The sequence below is a fragment of the Mesoplodon bidens genome, assembly GCF_964165515.1.
Source record: "Mesoplodon bidens genome assembly, chromosome: 2".
In the NCBI taxonomy this organism is placed as follows: Eukaryota; Metazoa; Chordata; class Mammalia; order Artiodactyla; family Ziphiidae; genus Mesoplodon; species Mesoplodon bidens.
The window spans coordinates 166436599-166450673 of NC_138177.1; the positions used below are offsets into that span (position 1 = coordinate 166436599).

At 50.6% G+C, this 14075-nt stretch overlaps 2 protein-coding genes across 3 annotated transcripts in view; both read right to left on the reverse strand.

Annotated features, from left to right (window-relative positions):
- Positions 1 to 510: 510 nt before the first annotated feature.
- Positions 511 to 1994, reverse strand: SH3BGRL3 (SH3 domain binding glutamate rich protein like 3; the record flags this gene model as incomplete). The annotated part of the gene is made up of 3 exons (XM_081220556.1): positions 511 to 951; positions 1065 to 1232; positions 1827 to 1994. The coding sequence occupies 3 exons, from the start codon at positions 1992 to 1994 to the stop codon at positions 886 to 888; spliced, it is 402 nt and encodes a 133-aa protein (XP_081076682.1). The 3' UTR covers positions 511 to 885.
- Positions 1995 to 3206: 1212 nt separating this feature from the next.
- Positions 3207 to 14075, reverse strand: part of CEP85 (centrosomal protein 85) — a 32130-nt gene continuing 21261 nt past the window's right edge. For both annotated transcript variants that reach the window (XM_081214414.1, XM_081214415.1), the window contains 7 exons: positions 12037 to 12189; positions 11661 to 11815; positions 10410 to 10524; positions 9426 to 9476; positions 6705 to 6812; positions 5318 to 5543; positions 3207 to 4926 (listed from right to left, as the gene is read on the reverse strand). In XM_081214414.1, the coding sequence (XP_081070540.1) occupies positions 4766 to 4926; positions 5318 to 5543; positions 6705 to 6812; positions 9426 to 9476; positions 10410 to 10524; positions 11661 to 11815; positions 12037 to 12189 (969 nt within the window). In that variant the 3' untranslated portion in view covers positions 3207 to 4765. The remainder of the gene's footprint in view (positions 4927 to 5317; positions 5544 to 6704; positions 6813 to 9425; positions 9477 to 10409; positions 10525 to 11660; positions 11816 to 12036; positions 12190 to 14075) is intronic.

Here is a 14075-nt window from a genome sequence, read left to right on the forward strand (position 1 = left end):
TTCTGCCCAGAAGGGCTAAGCTGCTCCAGGGGAGAGAGGGCACGCCCCAGCCCAGCGCCTCATGTGCCAGTGTGCGGATCCCTGTGCACAGACACGTGCAGAGCCACAAGCACATGGGGACTTTAACACTATGCACCAAAGCCACTGCCCCGACGCTGGCAGAACTGAATGTGGGCACCCACTTCCATGACACACCCACACCTAGCCGAGCTGTTGGGACACAGGCCACGAGGCACAGCCGCGTTACTGACTGGCATGCAAACGTGCAGTATACACCAAGGCAATGGACACCATCACGTGCATGTGCACTGGAGGGTGACCCACCCACATGCTCTAGAAACCGTTGGTCCACACAGGTATGTGTGTGCTGGACATATATCCAAACACACACACTGTCAGTCGCACACAGAGGTGCCACACAGGAGCACAGCCTCAGCACAATAACATCTACCAGACTTGCTCAGAGCAGGGACCCAGGATGTCCAGGCCACACCAAACAAACAGACACGATGCCAATGGAATGGAACATTTAATTGTTTCTGCGGTGCTCCCGGATGGGGATTGCGGGGCCTTTGGCAGAGCCCTGGCTAATGGAACCAACAAAGGTGCCCATCAGCCAGTGCCAGGCAGGGTGGCAGCCTCAGGGCCAGGCTGAGGACAACCAGCACTTGGGCTGTTGCTTAAGACAATTTCTGAGACTAGTGGGTAAGGAATGTTGTCTTTGAATAGAGGAGAGGGAGCTACAGTTAGAGAGGGGAGGCGATAGGTCTTGGGTTGAGGGGAGGGGCTCCAAGGTTGGAAGGTTAGGAACAACGGAGTTGTCACAAGGTCCTTCATGGGTGACGGCTGGGGGGAATGTGACGGAGTCTAGGGGGCTGACTCGGCTCAGGCCAGTTTCAGGAACTCCTGCAGTGTGTTTTGTTCCACAGCCTCCACGAAGAGCTCATAGTCCTGGGGGAGGGGACAAGAGGTGGTCACCTGAGTGCTGGTGCTTTGTCTCAGGTCTGACTCTGGCTGGTATCCTCCTACAACACTCCCTCCACCCCCAACCCCCAGGCCCATACCCCACAGTACTGGTCCCCGTTGACAATCTGGGGTGGGGTGGCCTTGGGGTTGCCCGCCAGGGCTCGCATCTCATCCCGCAGGGCGTTGTCTTGGGAGATGTCCACTAGCTGGTACTGGATGCGCTTCCCATCCAGGATGCGGGTCACCTCGCTCTGCTGGGACTTGATCTGGGGGCAAAGGGCGGGCAGGCGTTAGTGAGCAGACTGGAGGGTTTATGGGGGGAACCCTGGGCAGAAAAAAAGGGACTGTGGCCAGGAGCTTTTGTCCCCATGTCCCGCTCCACGCCCTAGGGGAGGGTTCTGGCCACCAGGAGTTGGGAGAAGGAGTCAGGATTGTGGTGGTGTGGAAGGAGAGAGGGACCACCAACCATGAGGAGGGGAGTCAGAGTGAACATAAGTGAGATAAATTAAGGGTGGGGAGAGCCAGGAGCTCGGCAAAGAGAAAGCAGGGCAGGCCTGGGTGGAGACGGGTAAGGCGCCACCTCCGCCCCAGGTACACACACACACACACACACACACACAGTGGAGGAGAGGAAGGGCAAGATAAGGACATGGTCACGGATCAGCCTGGTAGTGGGGGTGCAGAAGCCCCAGGATGCCCGAAGGTGTTCAGTGTTCAGGATGGGGCCGGGGGCCCTGCCCCACCCAACTCAGGAGGCCGTGCCCAGCACCTCGCCGCCCCCGCCCTGGGGGCGGGTCCCAGGCGCCGGGTCCAGAGCAACAGGACCACCACCAGCGCTCTACCCGAGGACGCGCACTCACTTCGCGGGAGCCGGTGACCGACGTGCTGTAAACGCGCAGGCCGCTCATGCTGCGGATGGGCCGACGGGCCGACAGGCAGACGGGGTGGCGGTGGCAGCAGCTGCACGGCCTGGAGACGAGGCCGCCGCGCTCGGGAGCGGTTTCCTTCCTGCTCGGCCCGCGAGTCATCGCTCTCGGGACCAATGGGCGGCGCGGACAGGCGCGCGGCCGGGGCGGGGCCTGCGCGACCCCGCCCCGCGCAGCGCCGGGCCCCCTCCCGCCCCCCTTGCGGACCGGGCGCGCCGAGGACCCCCGTCCCACGCACGGCCGCCCTTTTCAGCCCTCCGAGCTGGGGCTGACAGTGTGAGGCTGGGGAGCGAGCTGACGGCAGGAAGGGTAGGGGAGGGCGTGGGTGAGGGTTTGGCAAGAGGCCTCCCCTTCAGCCTCGCGCGGGTTTGCTGCACCCAACTAACTACCCACCCCCGGTGCCACGACAGCGCTGCTCCGCTCCGGGCTTTTAAGTCTTGGGCTGTTTTCAAACCTAAAGTTCCCCAGCTAGGGAGCCTCGCTTCACGGGCTGCCCAACCCCAACACGCACACACTGCCCCAGGGGCCACCCACACGTAGCTAACCCCGCGGCACACCACAGCACGGAGGGCTTCTGGTTAGAGAATTCCCCAGAGCTCCTCTCCGCTCAGATCGGCAGGTTTAGACAAGTGAGGGTGGCGGCAGGAGACGGGGCACACCCTCACAGAGCCAGATGGAGGCCAAGGTATGAAAGAGGCTTCTAGTTCTGGACTGGGTGGAGGTAGAGGTTGGTGTCAGGACTCCTGAGAGTCTGGGCCCTTGTTAAAGATCCACCGCTGGTCTTGGGGTGGCCCCAGCCCCACCCCAACTCCTCGCAGCAGATGGCACAGGGTGCAAAGGAAGCAGCCAGCCCAACCTTGGATACTCAGCCATCTGTCTGGGGTTGGACATGACACCCCTCATCAGTCCTCCCAGGTCCAGGGCTCCGAGAACAGCCCAGGAAGACAACCCTAGCTCCTGGAGGCAAACAGAGTCCTGCCTTGCTCTGGGGAGGCCACTTCCCTACAGCAACCCACAGGCAGCAGACTTCCTCCTCAGAGGATTACTGAAACTCAATGACAAACTTGCTCTGTGACTCAGGGCAGCTTCACCCAACAGAAAGTGCTGTGGGAAGAGATCTTATCTGTCCCCACAGAAAGACAGAGGAGCAGAAGTGGTAGAAATAGACTTGAGGCTGGACCTGCCAAAGTTCCCTCCTTGCTGCTGTTTGGAGAACTTGGCTAAACACCCAGGCTTTGGCTCCAACAAGCCAAAATGAGGGGTGGAGTATGAGCTGATGGTGATGGAAAGCAATGGGAAACCGAGGAGTCTGTTAAATTTTTATTTTGTAATAAAAATAGGCAATACAAACCAGTTGACATAACAAGGATTCATATAAATAACTGCTTATAAACTTTATGAGGAAAAATACCCGTGAGCATGGTGGCTGGGCTGCCAATATAGGGTAGAGACCAATCAGGCAGCTCTGCCTTTAGGAGGCAGGAGCCCAGAGGCTGAGGGGATGGCTGGGTGGGGCTGCTCTGAATGGAAGGGATAAGTCACTACATAAATAAAACACAAACTTGTAAAAACATTTAAGGAGTCTCATTCAGGCCAGGAGTGAGGTCCAGGATGCTGCCCTGCCAGCCCAAAGCTTAGCAAGAATCTCCCAATGGCTGGCTCTGGACTCCTGAACTACTCAGTGCCCCCCCCCACCCCCGCTTCCCCACACACGGCCTGGCTTGGCCTGGCTCCAGACCTAGAGGAGGCCTGGGGCTGGCCCAACAACCAGATACAATCAACTACGAGATGCTCCCTCAACGAGGAGGCAAGAGAAACCAGAAAGCAGAGGGTCCAAAGATCCCGGAGAAACAACGAAAAACACTGAAAGCTGTACCTTAAAGCTGACCTGTACTGGGTACTCTGAACTCTCAAGGAGCCCAAAGCAGGAAAGGGAAAGGACCCCCAATCCCAAACACAAGAGGCACAAATCAGAAGGCCGGGCACTGGCCCCAGCCCCGGGGGGAAGGGGGTGAGCAGCTTGATAGTTGCCCTGCGGTATCCTGGGGGAAAATCCTGCCCAAACCCAGAACCATAGAGGAGTGAGCTTGCACTCAAGGGGGCTACCTGGCCAGCCTGAGAACAAAGGAGAAAGGGCTGTGCTAACCACACGACCAGGGAGGGCCCCAAGGGCACAGGACAACTAGAGTGGGGTCTCCTGTAAACGGGCATGGTAGCACAGATGAAGAAGCCCTGGTTATAATCCCTGGGCTCCCAATTCTAGTTAGTACTTTGCTAAGGAATAGATCACCCTGAGGCATCTATGAGAACAAGAGCCCTGAGGAAGAAGCAGTGGGACTGGGCCTAGGAAAACCCAGAGCCAGCTCAGGTCCCAGGAAGGCTGGCACATGGGGCCTGAGAATTCTCAAATGGCCATTGTTACCGGTACTCAGCCTTTCCTGGCCCCTCTAAGGAACTCTGGGCATCAGCACGACGAAGGTATGGAGTGGGAATGAATGTGGAGCCATCCCAAAGGATGGAGAAAGGAGGTAAAGCGGCCTGCTTGCCTTTGACGTCAGCCTGCAACTGGGAACAATCTGTGAGGACTTACCAGTCTACCTGCAAAAGTTAATTAACTCACCCTCAAAGGGTGAATCAGGATGACAGGACAAATGCAATCCAACAAGACAAAGCCAGAGTGGGGCAGGGCAAACAAAATTCTCTAATCAGCCCTTGGCCCCAGATGCAGGCTCATACCTCCCCTCCATCCCTTCTCTCTGGGAACAGCAGCAGACAGGAGGCAGGAGATTGTCAGGGCAGGACCTGCTGGACCGGGCTCTCAGCAGACCAGATTCTCCCTTGGGGAATACAGCCTGTCCCACCCCCAGCATTCCTCACTGTGTGACACAGTTTTCTCCCATGTCCTGGGCGTATCTGTCTGACATGGTGGTCCTTAAGTCCTCGATGTCACGGCGTAGCTGTTGAACCTCTTCTAGTTTCCTCCTGATCACATCCGGCTTCTGAAAATCTAGCTGAGTCCCTGCGTGCTGTGTAGCTGGGGAGGAGAGCATTTCGAGAGATTATTAGTAGATCACTCAGGAGACACTTTCCTGTGGAAAGCGCAGTACGGATATGCAGTACCATAAGGCCTGTGGTCTTGGAACATGGCACTTTTTAAAAAGCACCTAGGGATAATGGGCTGAAATCTTGCTGCCTAAGGGCCACGTTTGTGTTTGTCCTTCACCCAGGTACCCCATAAGGATGCCTGTTTCCAAAACAGATTTACTGAACATCTACTTTGAAAAACACATAAACTCCCAGAGAGTGGTGACCAGGTCTACGGAGCCCAGTTCACACATTACCAGTAATGATGGGAAAGGTGGATAGGGGTGAGAGGAGAATGAAAACCACTCTCTCCTGGGTCCCAGACTGGCCTGAGGACTCACAGTGAATGCCCAGAAGCAGGGAGAGATTGGGGTCATGACCCTGGGCCCTCTGGGTCACAATGCTACAGACAGCCTGCAGATCTTGAAGGCAACTGGCCAACTCCTGATGCAGCTCAAATGCCAGCTGGGCCGCGTCTGATGAAGATGGGGACCCTGATTGGGCCTGGCGCAGGTGTTCTTGGAGCGTCAGATTCTTCTCAATGAGGTCCTGGTTCTGTACTGAAAGCTGAGCAGATAGAGAGGTGAGCACATTAACCCAGGCCCAGGGAAAAGCAGAGTATCTGCGCATGAGTGTGGATATATATATATATGTGTGTGGAGGGGAAGCTATGAGTCAAAGGCGATGTCCCCCCTCCTTGCACTCCCCTCTTCTCCCCTACATATCAGGCCTAGTTTCTCCTGCAGGTAGGTTGGGCCCACAGGGCTGCAGCATTGGAGGGGAAACTGCACCTCAGCAGACTGAGTCAGCAGCCTCCAGGTTTTTCTGTTCAGGAACCAGAGAAGATACTCCCGCCCCTCGGAACTCTATCTGAAGCCAGTCCCTCAGCCAACTCTGTTAGCCAGGCTATCAGAGAAGGTTTAACGTGAACTGTGAAATCTGAGAAGACACTGGTTTCAATCTCTCCCTGCCACCCTGACAAAAGTGGCCACCAGCCAGCCGGATCAGAGTGTGTCAGAGGAATAAAGCAGGCAAGAAAGACAACAAGACAGCTAGTGGCCACTGGGTGGGTAGGGATGGGGCGGGGGGTGCTGAAGAAGCTGGGGACCTGGAGGACATAGTGCTGAAATGTGTCCTGCCTTTTCAATCCTTCACCTCAGTGGAGTCAGGCTTCACTACAGAGACCAGCTATTCACGTCTATCTGTGTCTCTTTCCCTCCCTTTCCCAGAACAGCTTAATGCACACTCCTTCCCTTCCTACCTCTATTCTGTTTTAAAGACACTGAATAGAGTTTCTCCTCCAGTCCCCGCCCTTCACCCACACTGGGCCATGTGACAATCCTAGTTCTGGGAGACTCCTTCCTCAGCACTTGGGCAGTGACCTTGGCCGCCCCCTGCCGACAACTCTGTTTACTCCATGAGGATCACCAAACCTTCAATCTTCTTGAACCCTTTATCCCTAACCCCACAAACCTGTGGCTGAGGGAATACAAAATAAGAGAGTGATCTTCCATATCCAAAAAGCATTCCTGGGTAATTATGGCCACTCAAAGGCTTAGGACCTTTAATATAAAGGATGATGCAATGTCCCTTCTTACTCCTCTGCCAAAAAAGCTTAGCAGCGACCTCCCCAACGTGGGGGCTCCTGTGGGAGAAGGGATCGGGAGGACACACAGAGAAATCAGGTTTGTAAAGACAGTACCAAGAGGCCTAGCTGTTGCTACTCACCTCTTTCACAGCTGTGCGCAGCTGCTGCAGGGCTGTCTCCCTCCTCTGGGCCTCCTCTTTCAGGGCCTGGCTTGTTCCTTCTTCTTGAGCCACTTCCTGCTCTAGGCTCTGCATCCCATGGCAAGGAGGGTGGGAGAACACATCAGGGGTAACAAGTCTACTTCAGACCATATCGCCTCTGGTCTGGACTATATACATAGTAAAGCTCCACCCCGCCCACACACTGCTGCTAAGAGATTATTTTACAACAGCCCTGACCTGCGACTTTGCATCAAAACCCTTCTCTAGCCCCTGACCAGACTGGCCCTTACTTACTTTTCTATCCTCATCTCTTTCTACCCTCCACACAGCCTCTACTCCAGTCACACTGAACGACTAACTGTCCTTCATCACCAAAGGTTCCAGTTCCCAAACTGTTGTTCACTCCTCTTCCCCTTTGCCCAGAATGCCCCTCTGCTCTGCCAGAACCTTCCTTAATCTGCAAATTAGATCCAATTAATCCTAATACTGCCCTGCTACTCATACCTCCATCATGGCTCATGAATACATTTGTTGGCTGTGCACATGATTCCTCCCTCCACTAGACCATAACTTTCTTGAGGGCAAGGAACGTCCATTAAGTTGAGTTCAATTATTTATCGAGCAATTACTGTTGACAGGCACTGGGGATACTAAAAAGAATACCAAACAATCCCTGTTTTTGAGGAGCTCAAAGCCAAATGCCTTTGACAATACTGTGTATTAAATGTTTTTGACAGAGATGAGAAAGGGTAGAGAGCGCACTCTCTCGGGCACCTCATCTAGTTAGAATGCGTGCGTGCGTGCGTGTGTGTGTAGGGGTAGTCAGGGTCAGGAGAGGGGGGTATTTATATTTGTTATCTTCTGCCTCTCATTCTGGTTCATTCCAATTTCCCCCGAGTTTTGAAACTGACTTGAACAAATAAAGTATAAATAGTATTTCTGAGCTTTTCCATTTTGTATTAATAAAAAATTTAGCAGCCAAGGAGAACGTCTCACCACTATGAAACACCCAAAGTGACCATTTTGAATCCACCTAATTCCACCAAAGTCTCAACATGGGTAAATATACTACTTTAAATGCTGTGGAACCTCAGAGTTCCAGGAAACATACTTTGAGATCCACTAAAAACTACTAAAATCCTGGGATTTTAAATGGATGTAGGGAATTCCCTGGCAGTCCAGTGGTTAGGACTCTTCACTTTCACTGCCAAGGGCCTGGGTTCAATCCCTGATCGGGGAACTAAGATCCTGCAAGCCGAGCGCCGCAGCTAATAATAATAATAATAATAATAATAAATGGATGTAAACACTCACTAGGCTGGACTATCTCCTTACAGGACTTGAAATATGTGAACTAAATAGACCCCCATAATGGCAAGGGTAGGACTGCAGCTTTCAGTTCTTCCTCAGTGGACGTGCATCTCTCCTGTTTGGTGTGAAAACCTCTTTTCGAGTCCAAAGAGAATCTGTACCTAGGATTTCTTGGAGAACCCAATTAAGGCCACTCCTACTCTGGCCCAAAATAGAAACCAGGAGTTGTCTTTGATTTCTCCTTACTCTTCAACCTCCTACGTTCTATCAGTCACTGGTTCCTCTCAATTTTGCCCCTAAAATTCATTTACATCTGTCCCCTCACAACTCCTTCTTGCAATGCTGCCTTATGCATCATCCTTCATCATCTCTCACTAGGATTTCTGCTACAGTCCACTGGCCTCCAGCCCTGTAACTCTCCAAGTGCCAATATTCTTCCACACTCAAGCCTGAGTTGCAAACCTGACCACATCACGCCCCAATTAAATACTATAGTAGATTCCCATCACCTGCCTAAAGAATAAAAGCTAACTTGGTTGAACAGTCCCAGCCCTCCCATAGCCCAGGTCTCCATTTACCACCTTTACTTCAACAATATCAAACTGCTTGCAGCTCCATGTGCAAACCCTGCTGTTTCATGCCTTCATGTTCCTACCCATGCTGTTCCTTCTATCAGGAAATACCATCCTATCCTGCGCCTCCTCATTGACTGGCTAACTCTTCCTCCTCCTTCAAGAAGGCTCATGAGGGCTTCCCTGGTGGCGCAGTGGTTAAGAATCTGCCTGCCAATGTAGGGGACATGGGTTCAAGCCCTGGGCCGGGAAGATCCCACATGCCGCGGAGCAACTAAGTCTATGCGCCACAACTAGTGAGCCTGCACTTCAAAGCCCGTGAGCCGCAACTACTGAGCCCGCGTGCCGCAACTACTGAGCCCGTGTGCTGCAACTACTGAAGCCTGCGCACCTAGAGCCTGTGCTTCACAACAAGAGAAGTCACCGCAATGAGAAGCCTGCACACTGCAACGAAGAGTAGCCCCCGCTCGCCACAAGTAGAGAAAGCCCGTGTGCAGCAATGAAGACCCAATGCAACCAAAAATAATTAATTAAAAAAAAAAAAAAAAAAAAAAAGAAGGCTCATGAGCTCCAGAAACCCTTCCTTGACCTCCCTACTTCCACTGACTCTTTTATGCTCCCCCAGGGTCATATGGGTGCTCTAACAGTAATGTGCTAAAACCCCTTCCCAACAAGAATGTAGGCTAAAAGCACTGACTGGGTCTCATTCTTGTGCTCCTAACACCGAGTAAATTGCATGGCAGAGAATAGTGTTGGTTGAATTCTAGAAATTCCATCATTAGGTCCTGCCCACCATGTCCCAAGGACTCCAGCTCACCTGTACTTCTGAACGCAACTGATCAATCTTCTGCTGTTGCTTCTCCACAATCTGAAAGGCAAAGTTATCAAGGAAGGCTGTAAGCACATGCTGATAGTGAGGTCAGAGGGCAAGAGGCTGTACTAGGATCTGTGGTCTGGCTCTTAGCCCAACTGGCTACAGCCAGTCAATAGTGAGAACAGAGTGAAGACAAGTTAGCTCTACCTACAGAAATATAACCCAGACTCCCTATCCTGGCTAACTAGCTTCACACTCCTGTGCTCTAGTCACAAAGAGATTTAAACAAAGAGGAATGTAGTGTGGACCTATGACCACCATGGGGAAGTCAGGTGGAGAGAGACACCCTCACCCTGATGATTGTAGGCCAGTAGAATCAACTTCATATACAGCCAGTGTATATTCTGGTTCTTTGGTAAAGGACATGACTGAAAATTCAGTTTAATGAAGCTTGCCCTATCCAGGGCTGTGATAGTTATCATTACTTATAGCTTTGGTCACACTGACTGTTCGAGGAGAGAACCTACAAAGGCCTAGTTTCCTGTCCTTTGAGACCTCAGGTACTCTCTGAACCATTTCTGGGTCTTCTTTTTTGCTGACCTTCAACCAGTCTCACTGCTAGGCCCTGAGCTCCTTCTTCTCTGCTGAATTAGAGCCCCCAAACTGGGTAGAACTTTGCCCAATGCAAGAGGTTCTGAATAGGGCCTGAGCCATGAATGAAGTGCGCCAAGCTTCAGCGTACCATTTTGGAGCATATAAATTTGGATGTTCAGAGGCATGTCCTTCCCTAACTTTGCTTGCCAGTCATAAGGATGAATATCTAAAATGCAAATTTATTATGCAGGGATGACTTCTCAGAAACGAGAGAAAAACTCTGGGCAGCAGATCCTAGGGGGCTCAGGGTCAGAAATTCATGGTTCCTTACCAATACCCAATCTTTTCTTTCCTCTAAGCCTACCCCGTTACAGCCTGGAAACCCTCAGTCACCTTTCGAAGGGAATCACATTCCTTCTGCCAGGACTCCATTTCCACTTGGGGACCTTCTCCCCGTTGAGCTGTATCTTCTCCACTGGCCGCCTCCACACACTGCTTATCTTGCAGGCTGAAAAACAGTGGCCTCTTAAAGAACTCTGAAGTTAGAGGGATGTGGCTTTGATTCCTGATTCCGCTATTTACTGTACGTTTTGGGGCAAGACATTTACGCCCTTCCAAGCCATAGGTGGGGATAATGTCTTAGGTCTGTATAACGTAGGGAGTGCCACACAGAAGCTGCTTGCTCAGTCTGTGCTAGTTCCATTCCCTAGAGGCCAGCATCTATACAATGTGCTACCAATTCTCTACCTGCCCAAGGTTTTTTTATTCTTTGTTTTGATATTTAAAAGTAAACATTCATCACATGTATTTAAATTATAAAAGTCACACGTATACAATGCAGAAATTTTAGAAAATACCAAAAAAATCTTTTTCTTTTTGCACATACAGTCTGGGGCAGACCCAGCCATGTCCCCTAACCTCGCTTCTGACTCCAACCAATGGTCTCCTCCCATGGATCCCCACAATCACTTTCATCATGGCCCATCTGCTGAAATAAACAACAGGGTCACTGTGGTTGAACATGGGATGAGAAATCCAATCCATCCCATTAGCAGCTGGATTTGGTCCAAGAGGCTGCTGAAACACAGCCACTACATTTTCAGAAACTGCTATTAACATGGAGGAGGCTCCCAAGACACCCTGAGAGTACATTATGGCATCTTGTTTTGTTCTCAGAACCTGCTGTGGCAATCGAGAGCAATCCCTAGGGCTAAGGAGAAGAAACAGATGCTCCTGGTAGGTTTTACCTTGTAAAATTCAAAATGTGGATAACCCCCAGTCCTCAGCACCAGGAGCTACTTTTGCAAATATAGATACTCATTTTCCAGTTTATAAAGTGCTCCCGTTCATTCAACACATACATATTCAAGGATTATTATCTAGTATTATTATGCCAGGTACTGGGTTGGAGCCCTCCAAAGGATACAGTGACAAATCCCACCCCACTGCACCACTATACCCCCCACATTCCATCTCAAAGCATAGTCCTTGTCCATAAACAGCTTTCCTATTACTTACAATCCAAAGAAAATGAAGCTCAGAGAAGTGAAGTGATTTGCCCAAAGTCACACAGGTAATGAGTGGGGTAGCCAGGACCAGAACATAGCTCTCTACTCCTTTCCTCAACCCCACAGGGGTATTTACCTATGTCTAGTGGAGGAGAATTCTGCTTCCCTCTGTCTCAGGCTTTCCAGTTGAACCTCCTTCTCTCTGCAGGCTGCCTGGGTCTCCTCCAGCAAACTCTCCAGCTCAGTCACTCTCTCCTGCAGCTCTGTGCTCTTCAACTCAGAATCCTTAAGCTGAAAGACAGGATTCCATGCTTAGATCAACAGGCCAAGGAAGACTCTGTCTGGGTATCTCAAAAAATTTGCAGTTCAGTTGTGATATGAGTGTGGACATGACTCCTTTGGGATTTTCCTTTCAGGAAGCCACAAGGTAACTGCATGCAGCAGAGGCTGAGAAAGCCACCCTGCTTGGCCACTCCCTTCTTGCCCCAGGTATGCCCAGACATTGCTGCTACCTGCTGGCTCTGCTTCTGATGGTCTTCCAAGGTGGGCAGGTCAGCCAGGTAGCGTTCCAAGGTCTCAATACGCTGCTGCTTCTCCCGGTTCTGCTCTGATTCCTTCTGACATTTCTTTTTCAAATTATTGATATGTTTATCACGACCCTTGACCTATTGGGAAGAAATGTCGAGAATCTGTCTTCATTGACTCCTCCTCTACAACCCTGAACATCAACTTTTTTGAAGTGATGTCTTTGCCCTTAGGGCTATAAATGTTTTCCACTACAATGAATGCAAGAAGCTGATAAAATTTTGCCATTTGAGATTAGGGCATAAAATGCAGAGTTAACACACAAGAACCTTCTAATCAAGGGCAGGGAAGGGGGGCTCCTTTGGGAGTTTTCAAAAATTGGTAGCTCTACCATATAATAAGGAATTTGGGACTTCGCTGGCAGGCCAGTGGTTAAGACTCCGCACTTCCACTGCAGGGGGCTTGGGTTCAATCCCTGGATCCCTGGTTGGGAAAATTCCACATGCTGCACAGTGCAGCCAAAAAAAAATTTGTCTGGTCTTTGTCCAGCTTCCTGGGAGGTAACTTCTAAACTCTTAGAATACCCCAAATAATAGAACAGGAGTATCTTTGTTTTTCTTAGTGGACCAGAGCCCACCATAAATGCATTTATGCTAATGAGATGAGCCAGAAAGCAGACTGGTCACTATAAAGACCGATGGAGTTGAGCCCAACTCCCTGTGAAGAGGGGACAAAGACAGGAGATTGAGTTCAATCATGCCTACATAATAAAACCCCAATTAAAAATCCTGGACACCGAAGCTCAGCGGAGCTTCCTGGTTGGTGAACACATGGATGTGCTAGGAAGATGACAGGCTCTGATTCCAAGGGGGTATAGAAGCCCTGCTTTGAGGACTTTCCCAGACCTCATCCTATTTGTCTCTTTATTTGGCTTGTCCTGATTTGTATTTTTATAATAAAACTGTAATCTTAAGTAATCCTGAGTTCTGAGTTGTTCTGGTGAATTACTGAACCTGAAGGGGTCATGGGAACCCCTGGATTTATAGCCAGTTGGTCAGAAGGCAGTCTAGGGAACCCAAAACTTGCAGCTGGCATCGGAAGTAACAAATAAGCATAGTCTTTTGGGGGACCATGCCCTTAAACCTGTGGAATCTAATGCTAACTCTAAGTGGTCTGCATCAGGACTGAATTGCAAAAGTAAATATAACTGTATATACAGTAGACATACACCTGGTCTGGTCTGTTCTGGTGAGATAGGTAATGCATTCTTCCCTAAGCACCACATATGATATAAAGCTAAGCAATCATCTGGAAGGGCTAATGAGACTCTAAACTCCTTGAGAGGAGGGGCTGTGTCCATTTTGCTTATTATCATATCCCCAACACACAGCACAATGCTTGGCACTGAGCAGGCGATCAATTAAGATTTGTTGAATGGGGCTTCCCTGGTAGCGCAGTGGTTAAGAATCCGCCTGCCAATGCAGGGGACACAGGTTCGAGCCCTGGTCTGGGAAGATCTCACATGCCGTGGAGCAACTAAGCCCATGCGCCACAACTACTGACCCGCGTGCCACAACTACTGAAGCCCACGTGCCTAGAGCCCGTGCTCTGCAACAAAAGAAGCCACTGCAATGAGAAGCCCGTGTACCGCAATGCAGAGTAGCGCCCCCTCACCGCAACTAGAGAAAGCCCGCATGCAGCAACGAAGACCCAACACAGCCAAAAATTAATAAATAAAACAAATAAATTTTTTAAAAAAAGATTTGTTGAATGGAAACTTTTTCTTCACTATTATGGCTTTTTCTTTGGCTTATGAAAAAAGAAGGGGGAGGAAGTAAGAGAAAGCAGAGAAAAGGTAAGGCAGATCTACTGATGCCAAAGAGGCACAGGCCTAATTTAATCCAAAGATAACACAGTACTAAGAGGGATCCCTGAAGATCAGTCAAAACCTTTACCCCAGGTACAATCTTTAAGCTCCACGTGATTCTCCAGATTCTCACATTTTAATATGCATCAGAATCACCTG